The sequence below is a fragment of the Drosophila montana genome, unplaced genomic scaffold (genome assembly GCF_035044405.1).
Source record: "Drosophila montana isolate Dmon_TW-CO22-7 unplaced genomic scaffold, ASM3504440v1 contig_3848_1, whole genome shotgun sequence".
Taxonomy (NCBI): Eukaryota; Metazoa; Arthropoda; class Insecta; order Diptera; family Drosophilidae; genus Drosophila; species Drosophila montana.
Window position 1 is genome coordinate 663,015 of NW_026998720.1, and position 16,260 is coordinate 679,274.

A 16,260-nucleotide genomic window follows, 5' to 3' on the forward strand; every position below is an offset into this window, starting at 1 on the left:
TTTCAACTAGCAATGGGCAATAGAGCTCTTCCGGTAAGGAAGATATGTTAGCCCTCAAAGGAGGAAATGAGCGGTGTGGTCGTCTCTACCATCACCAAAACGCTATGAGCCAGCGGAAATACATCATTCACCTGCACATAGTAACCGCGCTCACACTGTTCCTTGGATGAGTGCAGCCTGAGCCGGGCAAAGCATATGGCTTACTGGAACTCTGTTTTGAAAACTGAACTTACGCTAATATATCCATAGGTTCAGTGATTAACTCGGATTTGTAGACCGATGCCAGGAAATTGGTGAACGCGGCTGTGTTGTTGCCCAGCTCCATTTCCGCATTGGGTGTGCACACCTCCAAGCCCAAGCCGCTGCTGCTGGAACCAATCTCCGGCAAGCCATTCCTCGTGCCCCACACCGTAACTATATTATCCTCTGAGGCAACTATGGTGCACTGATCACTGCAATTCGCTTTCTACGAATTAAAGAAACTATTAATTGTAGACTCCTAGCAACTAGCTTACCCTATCCAACCACAATGTAACGTGCTCGTATTGTATCCACCAGTGTGGGCTGCTCCACTGCATTGCAATGCCGTATGCCACGTTGTCCTTCCTTATTGCGACCCATGGTATAGACATAGCCGCCTTCAGTAAGGAATACTGAATGCGTGGATGAGAAGCAAGCCTTCAGCACCTTAAAGGGCAGTTGTATTTTTTTCTGTGTTCAGAAAATTAGATTTTTAATATCATTTGCATAATTTGTAGCAAGTCATTGCCTACAAAAGCTGTAATCCTGCCCGGACGGTTGAAGCCCAGCTTGTTGTAGTCGTTGCTGCCACAGACATGCAACTCGCCATTGGTAAAGAGCACGGCTGATGTGTCTGGGCCGCAGTAGATCCTTGAGGGTTTGCTCTTGACATGCGACAACAATATCTTCTGTGGATGCTTTCTGACGAGGATAATGCCAGGAATGGGGACCTGTGTCTCTTGTGGTTTAATTAAAAGTCACTTACTGCTGCTGCTGGTGGTTACCCAGGCCCAGAGCTCCAGACACGCTGGTGCCCCAAACATAAACGGCGCCCTCGCGACTTAGCGCCATCACATGATGCAAGCCTGCGACAATCTGCTCAATGCGCACATCCGCCAGCTTGGCTATAAGCTTAGGAGTGAAATAATCCTTCTGTTCGTCCTGGCCCAGAGCAAACTTGATGTTATTGCCACAGCTCAGCAGATTACCGGATTGGGTCAGGAATACTGTGAAACCATCGCCGGCACAAGCGCTGACCATATGATAATTGCGTACACTCTGCACCAGTCCGGGATAATGTTTCCAGGCCTCCAGCGAAGTCAGGCCGAGCTGACCGTGTGTGCCCTCGCCCCAGGCATATGACGAACCATCATCGTTGATGACCACAAAGTGGGATTCGCTCATGGCCACGCAGACAATGAAAGCCTTGGGTGGCAGTTGTATCGGACTCATGCTGAAGCTGTTGCCAAAGGATTTCAGCTGGTACAAGACAGACCTGTAAAAGTAGCCAGTATGATTATCAAATCAGCTCTGCCTGGTCCAATAACCTACCTCTTCTCTATAACCTCATGGGGCGCAACAGTCTCGGCGCTCATCAGCTTCCTCGTTTCTGTTTGGGCCGTGGGCAGCTCCATGGCCAAATTGCTGCAGCTGGCAAAAAGTGACGTTGGCGCCGCTAGCAAGCTACCATTGTTGCTCGCATTATCCTCATAGGTGTAGCTAAAGGGTAAGTGATGAGGTATTCATCAATCTCGACCGGCGTATTTGCAACTCACCCTTTGTTCTTGCCGAGACTGCGAAATATTAAGGGTATCCAATACACCAGCACCTCCGATGCAGTGGGTCGCCGTGCTGCATCCACCTGTAGCAGATTGGCCATGAGACTGCGCAGACCCGAGGTGTAGCCAGCTGGCACAGCTGTATAGGAGCCGGCCATGATTTTTGTAACCAGCTCCGACAGATTGGAGGCGGCAAAGGTCTTTTTCAAGCAGCACAGCTCACCCAAAATGCAGCCCAACGCCCATATGTCACTTTTATTGTCATATTCCTTGCCCTCGCACTGAAAAGGAATCCCATGGAATAGATTGCTCGTCAAGTCTGAAGCGAACGGAGGACAACACTCACCATCTCAGGACTAAAATAGTAGGGCGTGCCAAGCACAGTCTGTGCGTGAATCTTTGCGTTCATAATTTTTGATATGCCAAAGTCTCCAATCTTAACGATTCCACGTCCGTTGAGGAACACATTGGCCGTCTTCAGATCGCTGAAAATAGCCAAACACTACAGATATATGGCTGTATATTGAAAATACTGCTCTTTACCGATGCAAAATGTTCTCCGAGTGCATATAGTTAATAGCGCTGGATATCTGCTCAAAGACCGCGATTATATAGCGCTCTGGAAAATGTTGTTTGCCCTGTCGGTCGGCTATTATTTGAGCCAAAGTGCCACCATCCGCATACTCCATCTCGATGAGCAATGTATTATCTTTGATGAAGCTGCCCAGATAGCTGACTATGTTTGGATGATGCAGCTTGGAGAACACCTCCACCTCGTTCATGGCCAGATCGCGACCCGGCGGCGTTAACTCACTCAAATTGATTTGCTTAAACACAATATGATGGCCATCAAATTTGCGCCTGTACAGAATTGCGATGCCAAACGAGCCCTGACCCACAACGCGCACCTTTTCATAGTTGGCCAGTTCGGTTCCGGCTATGTTCAGCTCCTCCTTGGGCACCGCCAGTTGCTGCAACGGCCTATCCGGTGAATGCGGCACATGGTTTATGGCCATGGCCTTAGCAAGCGATGTGCTGGGCGCGCCTGTGTTGCCGTCGGTTATGGTGAAAACTGTGGGTATGGCGCGAGAGCTGAGCTTGCGGCAGGCGGGCTGCTTCTGCTGTGCCGCAACCAGCGGCAGCTGCAGCGATGTAGTTGTCAACGTGGTTGCATCTGTAATACGCCCATTAAAGATTGGCAAGGAGCTGGCTTTGTTCCGAAACTTTTTCATATCATCCGCGCAAATTGTCACGATTGTCAAAGCAGCACAAAAATCGAACTTCAACTATCTATTCTGCTCCTCATAAGATATGACATCGCTCATCGTTGTGGACAATTTGGTTGCTAGGCGCCACGGAGCCGCAGGCTAAAAGAGCTCTTGCCGCCGCGCTAATTGACAGCTTGATTGGTATCACATTAATCATGGACAATTTTGAAATGAAAATTGAGCAATTGAGTTTTTGTATTATGAATGTATAATTGATCAGATCCAAGCAAAACCAGTCCAAATAGACTTTATTAAGTTTGCTTTACTTTAAAAGTTTGTAATTGTAACATACGTTACAGGCGGCTTACATTCAGATTTTGTTATTTGCGTCGAACATTATAGCTATGTTTACGATTTTTATACAATATATTTAATATATATATAGACTTATTTATCTTAACGAGTACACGAGTTAGTTAATGTAGAAATTATGACGCGACTATTATTGATGTATTTGCACGAATATGCTAAAATTATTATGCTATTCTTGGACTATCTTAAAAAATGCACAATCTGTACGTTTTACATAGGCTTGACTTGAATGTTTTATGCATTTAAAATGTTTTCTTTGTATTTAATTATTATTCATTTTTGATAATTTTATCGTTATTGGTAATAACATGCACAAACTTGGCTACATGAATTGTTGCTGCTAGCTGTACAATGCTTTGCAAAACTTTGGACAACTTATTCAGGTTACACAGCGGCTCAATGGTCTACTATTGTTGACGGTAATTTAGCAGGTGCAACGATTATCACCGGATAGACTACCCAAACTGAAGGTTCCTAAGCCATTCGACCCGGGTGATTTCTTGTCCTGTTTCTCATCATTGTCAAAGTTATCGCCCTGCAAATGATTATGATTAGTTATGGAATTATAAGTTGTGCTTTAAACTTACTCGTCGCTCGCGCTGTTCGCGTATTTTACGAGCTAGCGATAAAAATGCGTCCTCAATGTTAATGTTCGATTTGCATGACACCTCAAAAAACGGCATATCAAAGTTTTCGGCAATCTGAAAGTAATAAGTTTAATTCAATAAAATTTCGCATTAGTCTTATGCTCCTTACGTATAAGATTATTTTTATTAACCTTGAACCAATGTATATCATATAATTTTACAAAAAATCATGCTACTCTATGTTCTTTACATATAAAGGAAAAAAATAAATTCAACTATGCGGTGCCCCAAATCTATAAATAAATATCGGTTTCATCCTATGTGTTCATATGCTGTAGCATAGTGTAATTAATAAGGGTTTATCTATGTATGTATAGCTGTATTGATTGAGTAGATTTTTAGGACCACTTTCATCTGCTTATATATACATATCCTAAGTATATTTGTCACCCACCTTTTCACCTCTCTCCTTGTCCACCATACGCTGTGTCGTTGAGCATTCGCATTTGTTGCCAGCCAGCACTTTGACAACGTCGGGTGAGGCATTCTCCTGTATGTTGCGCAACCAATAGGACAAATTGTTATAGCTTTCCAGATTGGTCACATCGTACATAAGTAAAATGCCCATGGCACCGCGGTAATAGGCTGTGGTTAGTGTGCGAAAACGTTCCTGTCCAGCCGTGTCCCAGATTTGCAGCTTTATGGGCACACCATCGAGATTAATGAGTTTCTGTTTAAAGTCAATGCCTGGGTGGGTGAAGGATGATGTTGTTATTCAAGCCAGACAAAAGAATATACATATATGTATATGTATGTCAGTTGTCGCAACACTTACCAATGGTGGAGATGTATGTGTCGTAGTATTTCTCATCACAATATCTATGTACAATGCACGTCTTGCCAACGTTGGAGTCACCCAGCACCAGCACTTTGTAGGTGGCCACAAAATCCAAAGCCATATTGCGTATTGCTCTGAGCGGGTTTAGTGTTACAGATGGGCCTGTGTTGTTGCTTTTGTTTTTTTTGGTGGTGTCAGTAGAGGTGGTGGTGGTGGTGTGAGGTTTTGGCCGTAGGGGTTGAACGTATATGGTGTTTATGTATCTGTTTGTTGTTGTTATTACTATAGGAGAAGACGCAGCTGTTTAGCTAGACCTGATGCTGCGTTAATTATTGTGGGTCGCGTTAGCGATTTGTAAATTTTCACAGTATCCTATGCATTTTAGCAGCTGAGCTGCGTAAGAGCAACAACAACAATACAGAGTCCGAGTGCAAATGAAATTGGAGACCCAAACAACAATTGGAAACGCTTCAAGCTTTGCTTATTTATATGATTTTTTTTCTCTTTATTTATTCTGATATATTTGCATAGTTTTCACTTAGGAAGGAATTAAATAACGTCGTCCGCGTTGCACACAGCATGAATCAACATCGACATACTGCTGCTTCTGCTTCTGCTGCTGCTGCTGCTGCTGTTACTGACTGCGCAGTCGAAAAAATCAATAGAATTGCGACGGCGCAGCGTCGACAATCAAATCTGGACGAGAACAAACTAATCGTAATCGAAATTCAAATGCGCAGTTGTTGGAAAACTGAGGCGCCACTTAAAAATACATACATAATAGAAATATAGTTATACAAAATATATATATATATAGTCGTTTCTGGCTTAATGATAATGATAGTATAGAGGGTTAATTTTAACAAAGTCTGGCCGTTCAGACTATTCGGTTTACATGATAAATACCTTGTCGATTTTGGGCTTTGTAAACTTAACATTGGTTACCGGGCATGTCATGGTGCCATCCTCTTTGGTTATCTTCGCCAAAGCTAGCCGTCCATAGATTTGTCCATTTGGCAACATCATTGGCTGATTGTGCTCATTCAGCGGCAGACCGGTGACGCGACAGATGAGGCGACTCTGCACGCAGTGTGAGTATGGCAACTTGAGCGCAATCCGATTGAGATCCTCCTGGCAGACGGGACAATTGAGATTGCGGCAGGTCTGAGAGTAGCATTGTGGCGTCTTCAACGCTGATAGACCAGCCTGAACGGCTGCCGAAAAGACTGATGTACTTGAAAGCTGGAACAAGCGATAGTTTTCGTGACGAAAGTCTAACACTAGCTGCTCCCAGCGCTTGGGATCCATGTACTTCTTGCAGTGCTCCATTTCGGTGTCGGCTGGATAGGCCAACAGGGCCATCACGTGACAAATCTCATTCAATTGGGTCTTCTCATAAGCTGGAAAGTAGCGTCGCGAATGCTTGACAGCTTCGAAGCGCTGATTCTGACGCACCAGCTCAATGAATTCCTGCACACGCAGGCTAAACTCAATGGTTGAATTGATTTTCCGCAGCTTGGACTTGTTGTCAATGCACCAGAGCACGCATTTAGTAGTGCTGTGATTGGCCAGATCGTCCTCCACTTCACGAGAAGTTTGAAATATGTCCAAATTGGTCAAATTACGCACATCAGAGCGTGCTGCCAGCTCCTCGGCCGTCTCGTAATAGCCCATGCGCAACAGATGCTCAATTACTAAGCGATCTAGACGAATACGCTTCCATTGATCGACCGAACCCTGACACACCTCGTCAGTGTTGCGAGGCATAATGCCCTTGAGATGTTCTAGCTTGCGTTTGCATATCTGTGTGACGCTTAGCTCGTCGTTGATACTCTCGTCGGCTTTGCGCTTGAGCACCTGAAGCTTTTGTGCTACATTGCCCATTAGCTTGGCCACATCTGATAATATAGGCGGCTGCTGGGCGTCCAAGGCCTTTTCCACTTGACGCGAAACATTCATCACTTGGTCAACTTCACGGTCGATAATCTTTTGAGCAGATCTGAAGCGTTTGTTAAGTATTTCGTATGGCACTTTTAGTGTGGCGTGCTCCAACGCCTTTATTTCGGACATCTTGCTGATTTAGCCCTGCTAAATCCGTTATTTATTTTCGTTTTTAATTAAGATACGCAATTTGTTGCTGCTTTGTTCTACAGCTGTCAAATTATCGATGCAGCTATTGATAGTCAATAAATGCTTATATCGATAATGAGTCAATAATTTGTGGCGGCAGGCGATAAATTGAATATTAGTACTTTGCCCAAATTTAGTACCACTTTCGTGCGAATATCGTTAAGGGTTGATTAAATCAAATCGATGTTTAGCCTTCCAATGCTATACATACAGATATGCACGTTATTTAGGAAACAGCTTAAGAAAGAGGTGGTCGATGATGTCGCATACGCACGTCGGGGATCTTCTGCGACACGATGCTGCTACTTAAGTTAGTAAGTAAGTCGATAAGTTTGTAAGATAGCTATCGGTATGTTTTTCGTTGCAACCCTACAGTCGGCAAAGCAGTGTATGCGACGGCCATGTTATCGGTAAAGCAGGTCGCTGTCTTTCTTTCTTTTTGACCACGTTCCGTGCGAGTCGTATGAAATGAACATGAACCTAAACATTTCGAAGAAACGTAAGGTAATTAAACGAAAATTTCATTGGAAAGCAAATAGAAAAGTGTACTGCATCTGCGCACATGTTTTGCGCATAAAGTTGTGTGAGCAATCCGGTGGGGTGCCGTAAAAAACAGTGCCAAACCAAAGATAACCTCAAATCGCGGGCGTCCGCGGCAGGCGTGGAGCACCCGTGTCATGCTCTCAGTTTAAACAACAACAGCAATGACATAGACAATGCGAGTCGTGAAGCAAGTGATTTCTTAAGATTTGGGTTATGCCTGGCTAACAGTTGTTATTCTCTGATTTTGCAGTTCGTCTCCGACGGTATCTTCAAGGCGGAGTTGAACGAGTTCCTTACTCGCGAGCTCGCCGAGGATGGTTACTCCGGTGTTGAGGTGCGTGTGACTCCATCCCGCACTGAAATCATAATCATGGCCACCAAGACCCAACAAGTGCTGGGCGAGAAGGGCCGTCGCATTCGTGAGCTCACCGCCATGGTGCAGAAGCGTTTCAACTTCGAGACAGGCCGCATTGAGCTGTACGCCGAGAAGGTCGCCACTCGCGGTCTCTGCGCCATCGCCCAGGCTGAATCGCTGCGTTACAAGCTGACCGGTGGATTGGCCGTGCGTCGCGCCTGCTATGGTGTGCTGCGCTTCATCATGGAGTCCGGCGCCAAGGGCTGTGAAGTCGTTGTGTCTGGCAAGCTGCGTGGTCAGCGTGCCAAGTCGATGAAGTTCGTCGATGGACTCATGATTCACTCTGGTGATCCATGCAACGATTACGTCGAGAGCGCCACACGTCACGTTCTGCTGCGCCAGGGCGTGCTGGGCATCAAGGTTAAGATCATGTTGCCGTACGATCCCAAGAACAAGATTGGACCCAAGAAGCCACTGCCAGACAATGTGTCTGTCGTTGAGCCCAAGGAAGAGAAGATCTATGAGACGCCAGAGACGGAGTACAAGATTCCGCCACAGACCAAGCCTCTGGATGATCTCTCCGAGCCTAAGGTTATGTAAAATTAAGTTTTACTGTTTAACAAGAGCAACAACAACAACAAGAGCAACAAGTGTGCAGAGTTTGCGATAAATACAACAAAAACACAAAAACAAAGCTAATTCAAATGTGTGGATTTAATAAACAAAGTAATTTTTAGTAAACATTTAAAATGTAAACACCAACCGCAGCCGCAGTTTTGTCGAGTGTACGAGGGCCGTCACATCAGTTCTGATGAGATCTCCAATATGCCTTGGGATCCTCCCCGTTCTCAACTGGCAAACCAGTTTTCTGACCATTGCCGCATGTCTCTGTTTTCATTTCCAGCGAAGCGGAAATCAGCGATTAAAAAAGGCAACTGATTTATGCGCTTGTCCTTCGCTTTGCGTGTAGCCCGGACACTCGGATAACTGCAGTTGCTTATGGGCCGCATATTTATCATGTTGATATGTTTATTTGGGTACTCCTTGGCACAGTGACATGGTATGAGTGCAAGTATCGCAACAACTGCATCAATTGCTGCATGGAATCAACAATCAACTAATTTATCAACATTTTTGCAGACTATATAGCCAGTAAGAGTGCGAGATTAATGCAGAGCCTTTGCCTTAACGTTGTGCCGCATCTCACCTGGCACCGCACACCTTAAGTCCCAGCACACGATCGCTGCTGCATGACAAATGGGCCACATGCAACAGTTGCCAAGTTGCCCAGTTGCGTTTGCTGGGTGGTTGCCTGCTCATGGCCTGGCGGCTGCATCACGCATCAAGCTAGTTGCGATTTGTGCCATAAATCTAAATTAACGCTTCAAAGCGGTTCCCGGACATGGCGGCGCACAGCGGAGACAGTGCCTGGGATCAGCTGACCCGGCTGCATTCTGGACAATGCCAATCAATAGAGCCCACAGCTTATCGTTTGGGGCTGTGAGAAGTTTTTGCACACATTTTGGCATTTCAACGCGCGCATAAATCATAAAGAACCTTTTAAACACGACTTCGAACGTATGATTTCAACACAAAAATTTGTAAATAAATTAGATCGTGATTATGGTTACATCAATATCATCAGCGACGAGCATCAGCAACTTTTGTAGCCAGCAGCAACATTATTAACAAGCCAAACGCTCTGACATGTGCTGTTGTTTTTACCCCTCTCTGCGATCCACTGCCAGCCTCATACTGACAGCAATAACACTAACTATATATTTTAATGGCTTAAACAGCAAGAGTTAACAACAACAACAACAACAAAGCATCGATAAGGCAAGCATTAAATGGTGCCGGTTTATTGATAGACACGCAAATACCCTGTGTCTATTACAGTATTATTGTGTGGATCTCTTGAGTTATCGTTTTCACAGTGTGTAAGATGCGAAGATGCGAAAATTAACGAATCCTTACCAAAGTTCAAAGCATTCTATTTTAAAATGAAAGAGTTGGATTAAAAGATCAATTTTGCATCTAAAATCAAGCAAATTTATATTTTTATGAAAAGCTAAGCAAATAAAATGAACGAACGTTGCACACTCGCCGAGTAGAAGGGAAAAAGGAAAAAGTGGCTAATTATGGCTAATTATGGTCTGTGGCTGGAATTTGAACTCCGATTTTTGTTGTTCAATTGTCTGAAAAACTTGCCGAGTGCAGTACATTTGTAAATATGGGTTATGGGTTCAAGGATTCGGTTATCTAGTCTATTTATAAGTTCCCCAATTTGTATGTATATCACAATGCATATACCCCTTGCCGATTTGCACAGCGCACAGGGTATAATAAGGCAGCCAAGACAAAAGCTGCCGTCAACAAGTCTGCGGCGGTGGCTGGCAACGTGTTGCTAGCCATTTTGTTGTTGTTGTTGTTTTGCTACGTGCCACATGCATATGCCTGTTATAGCAGAGCGGCGCAGGTTCATAACTTTAGTATCTGCTTCGGTTCTGGCCATGTCAACACCAAAAAAATAATAATAATAATAACGAACCGAACAATGTATGCCCTACTGGAATTATTTCCCACATGAGAGTCACAAAAGCGCCTTTTTAAGACCTCAATCCCTAGGTGGAATGCTTCTGCTCTATGGGCCAGCTCATGTGTCTAGATGCTCTGGCTCTCATTTAGGGTATAACAACAACAACAACAATTGGTTGTAACTGTAAGCGCATATTTCTATTGAGCTCTGCGGCCCGTCTGTGCTTATATATTTGCTTTGATTTATCAACATTATTGTGAGGCTTGTGTCATGATTTTTCCATCATTATTGTACATTAAGAAACGCTGGCGCGTAATGTGTTTTTCATGTGAACTGCCAGGGACCAGACGACACATTTATCATCATCAGATGCTGCTGCTGCTGCTGCCACTGATGATGTTGGAGCAGTTGCTTGCTGGATGCTGGGCTAAGTCATGATTATTTGCGGCGCTTCGGCGGCTTCCAGCGCCTTAGTTGGCTAACTGAGCAAATTTCCGAGATCTCGTGACGTGTGCAACTGAGGGTTAACCTGAGCTAGCCCTCAACTGGAAAGCTGCAGATTCAGGGTTCTACTCGTTGAGATGGGTATTATTTCCAACACCCGAGCTGTTGCAGCGTTTCGATAAGCTAAGCATACTAACTTACTAAACTGCGCTTAATTTAAAGCTGCATGCGATCTTAAGCTGCTGTGATAGCCATCCGGACTCACCGTGGGAAAGATCAACCAGTTTTAAGAGCTGCGCCAAGTTATCGCTGAACTGCAGCAGCCGATCAATAAAATAAGTGGCTTCAGCAGGTGCAATCCGCGCTCGCCAGCGTATGTGTCACACTCTATAAATAAAATCATCCGATGGGTTCCCCTTGACTGCTTAATCCCATGCCACCACCACTGGCCAATGGAAAGCATATATCCTTTCGTTTTGAAAGTAACGCAGACGTGTGCTCTGGCGCCAGTCCAATAGAGTGGGGCCCTCCAAGTTTTGGTTCAGTATGCGATGGCTCACGTTGTAACTGCAGCAGATCATCGAGGTCGACCAATATAATTGTTAGCTTCTGGCCAGGCACGCGCGCCTATTTCATGAACCCACACGAATCGCTCGCCCGACAGGCCTGTGCTCTTGTGAGGCGCTGTCCAGCTCCATGTGATATATTTTCGCGTGTGATCGTAGCGTGCTGAGGCTAGGATAAAACAGCCACCGCCTCGGGGTCATCCCCTACAGCACAGACTTCCTGCAATTGCTCGGGGCACGAACGTTGCGACCGGCTGCCACCCACAAAAGCAAAAATCATATCGACAGCTAGCATTTGTGGGGCAAGTTTGAATACGTCCTCACTGACTAGATTGCGGGCTTATTTGTTATGTATGCTTTATGGCAGTCTACATTATCCTACTTTTATTCGTTGTGTACTAAATGGTTTTGTGCAAATGTATGTTATTGGCAGAAGAAAGCATTTCTGTCTCCACAAAGTGTATCAAGCCATGTCCGTCTGTTTATCTGTGCGCCTGTTCGTCCGTCCAAGTACATGAACGTGTGTAACTCAGAACCTACAACAGCTAGAGACTCGAAATGGCGATTATATGTCCTCCAAGTGCCCAATAAATATAATCGTTAGCTTTCCCCGTTTCCATGAAATCGATGTAAGACGATATCGAAAGCCTGTTTTTAGAGCATATCCTTGAGCTTATAAGAGTTAGATATACATAAATTGGTATGAAGACCCTTGTATAGGATACACAGATGCAGAATATTTTACTTTCTTGATGCCTCCTCAGTTTACCCCCAAAAAAATTGCACAAATTGCAGACGAAAACGTTTTTGCTCTAAAATCTTTATTAAGGTCTAACAATAAACACCGAAGTAAATCATCAAAGCATTTCCCATTGAGTGGCAATAAGGCTATAAGCAGTCCAAGCGGGATGCATGTGGGATTTTGTGTATGTATGTGTAGAGGGCAGCTTGGCGCCGGGCTTTGGGAATATCCTCCACTCTTATTTAAGTATTTTAATGTGTAATCTTAACTTTTATCTAGAGCTGCCAACAAATACTATAGAATGTGGCCAATAAATTCTTTGCGAATTCGCTGGTCCCCTTGGCAAAATGTTGCAATTGAATCAAACGATTTATGAGTGCCTTTCATAACACATCATTAGCTACATTTTTGTCAGAATTTATAGCGCAATGCAATCTGAAAACGTTTAACGAGCTTGTTCTAAGCTTTTAGTGGCAGAAACCATCCAAATTCGGACTTAGCCAAACGGCAAACAAGTGCGCAACGATGCGACGCTGCGTCGTTAGGTTGGTTTAAATGTTGCAGATGCAGAAACCAATTACAGATGCATACGTGTGTGTGTGTGTGAGTGCATAAATTTGTCGCATGCCCCCTGGACATCGGGCCAGTCATTTACGATGAGCTTTTAGTGTTAATTTATTACGGTACAGTTCAAATAAAAATGGCGTATTTTCTTCCAATCAGCGAGCCGAGCTTTAACTGCTTGGCTGGGTGCACTGCTTAAACCTGCTTGTCAAATCGTTGCGGCAACAACAACAACAACAACAACAACAGCAACAACAACAAATGGAGTTATGCAACAGTCGCGTCACCCGCTCATACGGGTGCATACTGCCAAAATGCATTTCTTGTAATAGACTTAACGTGACTTGGTCTTGGGAAACCAATTACAGAGCCACATTAATATTGGCAACATTGTGCCGCAACCAAATGCTGCCAGCATGCAACAAATTTTTAATTAAGGACACTTTGCCTGCAGCAAAGGCCCACAATGGTGCGGGGGTGTTGCCAGCCGGTGCATGCACAAAATAATCTTATCAACATTTTGGCAATTAATTTTGGCTTCTCATTTGAGGCGGCCCCGGCCAAACAGAAGCCGCAGCCTGCATGGCTGTCCGCTTGCCCGTTGACCATAAAAGCATTTTAATTTCTTTATTTACAACAACTATAAATCATGGCCTAGGTGTTTTACCATAATTTAAAACTACTCGCATTCGCACTATTTTCCAACATTTTGTTTCGTCTTCGCCTCGTAGCTATTTCGTCTTTATTTTTATTTATTTGTATTACTAGTGGAAAATGGCAAGCGGACCGGTGGAACGACCCGGCTGTCGCCTCTCTCAGCGGACTGGGGTGTTGTAAAAATTCCAAAAATACCGTCGCACCGTGTTGGTCACGTTGTCCGCTTTGGCTGCGGGCAGCAGCTTCATTAGGTGACGTTCGTACATATTAATTTAAACGTTGCATTTATGGTCAACCGGCCGCTGTGACACTAAATCATCTCAATCCAAGTCCGGGGCGTCGTTTGATCTGCGTTTGTCAACGACCATTTTGGCCGGCATATGCTGCGCATATGGTAATCGTTGCAACATTGCCACGCAATGCACGCACACGGCCACGCACATTGCATGTGGCGCTTAATTGGCAACACTTCATGCTGTTGCCAACAATTTTCTTTGTGTCTTGGCCAAAGGCATTTCGGCAATTCGCAATTGTGAATTAAATTCAAATTAACAGCAAACATATAATTAAAATATATATTGTATACATACTATTTATATGTATATATATATATACATATATATCTGTATATACGAAAATCATAATTAATTGCATTAATTGTCAATTGCATGGGCATAACGCCTAGATTATAGGCCCGGTGAGCCGTGAAGCATTTTTTGAGAATTCAATTCAATTTGAAATATAAATCAAGGAAATGTCAGAAATTTGCCATGACTTGTCGCCATGGCGTGTTGCTTGTCGCTGTGGCATGTGTTTCGCTTTGGGCGCGCAAATTAATGCAATTTTGTGTAAATTACTCATTAAAAATGAAATAAATTTTAGTTGCTGGCATAAATCACAGCCTTTAAACTGTAGCAAGCCACACACACGCGCACACACACACACACTCACACACAAGAGACACAACAGACAATTGCCAGAGCAAATCTCCAAACAAAAGTCTCGATTACGTTTCGACTCCTGGCCAAACACAAGTCATATAATGAAATTTTCATTTCTTGACTTCGAATCTGCTATTGTTGTTGTTGTTGTTGTTGTTGCTTAAGAGACGCCAATTAGATATTTTATTGCTAATGTGCGCTTGTCAGTTGTGGTCGAGCCCCAGCTCGAGTGTCCAGCTGGCTGTCCAATATGTACGGGCGCTGTCTACATCAATTAAAAGCGCATTTGACAATGATATTTGCTTTGCTGGGGTCTGCTGCCATTGCCGGGTGGCAGCCTGATCACTGATCACTTGGTGTGCAGTCAGAAATGATTCCAATTTGGGCAAAGCCAGCTAACCTGACTCTTTGATTATACCAGATGAAGCGGCCAATTTCGTTCATACACTTGAAATAATATCACAGCATGACAGAAATATTTTCAACATTTTTTTTTTAGTTAATCATATAATACCTGTATTGAAAAATAAGTAATATTTTTAAATATAATTGAACTTGTGTTTTTAGATTGATTATGTAATGACAGATCTTTTATCTCTATAATAACAAAACTCGGAAACATTTCCATATTTCATAATTTCTTAATTTACTTGTTGGTTATACTAGGAAAATTCTTGCTGGAAACTCTTTGTTGATTCAAAATTCTCTCAATACATTTTGGAAAGACCAACGATTTCCAATAAAGAATCGAGTGATCCGCCTGACCAATTCTCTTTTCATTCAACTGTCAGACAACTCTTCATCCTTTGCGGCCAGCATGTCGAAAGATCCATTTGCGTTATAATACTATACTAGAGACTGAAAACAAGAGATATTACAAATAAACATCCTCTATTTTAGTTCTGTATATCAAAGCTTCTACTTAGAATCGTTTTGAGCTGCGGAATCTGCCTGTGGGAGACAGCTTGCTAATTATCGCCTGCGACTGGATTATATGTGTGTTGCTGCCACATTGATTAAGATACATATTGGCCGCATTGGCAATTTGGACAGCAACAAGCAGTCAACACTGGCAGCGACAGCAGCAAAGTTGCTGCTTACAAATTATCAACAGCCAAGCAAGGCAGCAGCCCCCGGGCTGGGCAAACATGCAGCCTGCTGCTGTTTGACTAAAACAAATGTTAAATGTTTGAAATCGTAACAAAGTCGCATGCAATATGTGGCAATATCCATGACACATACAAACACAAACACACACACACGCACAAACATACACTGAGACAATGACCATATTTGTTTGGCCCAAAACTAATGATGTGGCTGTGGCTCGAGCTTGGCTACGGGCCGTGTTTTAATTGTGAAATTGAAATGCACTGCAATAAATTGCAAGATGGCCAAAAAATTCGTAACGTATCGAATTGTATATGTGCTGAAAAATTTTGTATCCTGAGCGCAATTCAATTACAGCTCAATTTCATGGCTGTGGCAGGCAGAGGTCCATTTAGAGCGCATGGCGACAATTTGTTTATGGAACCGCCATGGACTTTAAATGGTGCGCCGCATAAATCATGCGGTCCACTTGGCCGCATTGTCAATTGCAGGTGCCTTATAATTGGGCTAGGCAACATCAACATCACCCACCAATTCCAGCAGCAGCAGCAACAGCAGCAACAGCAGCAACATGGCTGCCGCAAACAGCAATATGCATCATTTTCGAATTAAACGTGCCACCGCCCTTGGGCGCTAGTTGTTAAAGGAAAAATCGAATTTTCAAATAGTTTACCCTGCTGCTGCTCTATTTGCAATTAGATCGGCGTGTTGTCCGCGGGGCAACAGCAATTTGTCGGCAGTATCAACATGTTGCAAGGCTTTGGCGCTAAATGTTGGCATTTAATTTCTTAATTTCATTGTGCGTGTTTTACCTTTGCACTATGGGCCCACTCGGCTTGTGTGCTAATGACATCATTTGCTGGCT

General features: G+C 43.9%; 4 protein-coding genes across 4 annotated transcripts; 1 reads left to right on the forward strand and 3 right to left on the reverse strand.

The window, feature by feature from the left end:
• Window positions 1-23: 23 nt before the first annotated feature.
• Window positions 24-3,086, reverse strand: niki (nimA-like kinase). The gene is made up of 9 exons (XM_064696546.1): window positions 2,343-3,086; window positions 2,146-2,284; window positions 1,797-2,080; window positions 1,573-1,740; window positions 1,007-1,516; window positions 774-942; window positions 526-711; window positions 234-466; window positions 24-177 (listed from the first exon to the last, which is right to left on the reverse strand). The coding sequence occupies exons 1-9, from the start codon at window positions 3,029-3,031 to the stop codon at window positions 48-50; spliced, it is 2,508 nt and encodes an 835-aa protein (XP_064552616.1). The 5' UTR covers window positions 3,032-3,086; the 3' UTR covers window positions 24-47.
• A 193-nt stretch (window positions 3,087-3,279) lies between these two features.
• On the reverse strand, window positions 3,280-5,130 carry RabX4. Its single transcript, XM_064696553.1, has 4 exons — window positions 4,802-5,130; window positions 4,421-4,713; window positions 3,967-4,080; window positions 3,280-3,914 (listed from the first exon to the last, which is right to left on the reverse strand). Exons 1-4 carry the CDS (start codon window positions 4,923-4,925, stop codon window positions 3,804-3,806), a joined length of 642 nt encoding a protein of 213 aa, XP_064552623.1. The 5' UTR covers window positions 4,926-5,130; the 3' UTR covers window positions 3,280-3,803.
• Window positions 5,131-5,280: 150 nt separating this feature from the next.
• On the reverse strand, window positions 5,281-6,982 carry Kaz (Katazuke). Its single transcript, XM_064696550.1, has one exon. It carries the CDS (start codon window positions 6,872-6,874, stop codon window positions 5,696-5,698), a length of 1,179 nt encoding a protein of 392 aa, XP_064552620.1. The 5' UTR covers window positions 6,875-6,982; the 3' UTR covers window positions 5,281-5,695.
• Window positions 6,983-7,292: 310 nt separating this feature from the next.
• RpS3 (ribosomal protein S3) lies at window positions 7,293-8,531 on the forward strand. The gene is made up of 2 exons (XM_064696552.1): window positions 7,293-7,438; window positions 7,728-8,531. Exons 1-2 carry the CDS (start codon window positions 7,403-7,405, stop codon window positions 8,430-8,432), a joined length of 741 nt encoding a protein of 246 aa, XP_064552622.1. The 5' UTR covers window positions 7,293-7,402; the 3' UTR covers window positions 8,433-8,531.
• The last annotated feature ends 7,729 nt before the right edge of the window (window positions 8,532-16,260 follow it).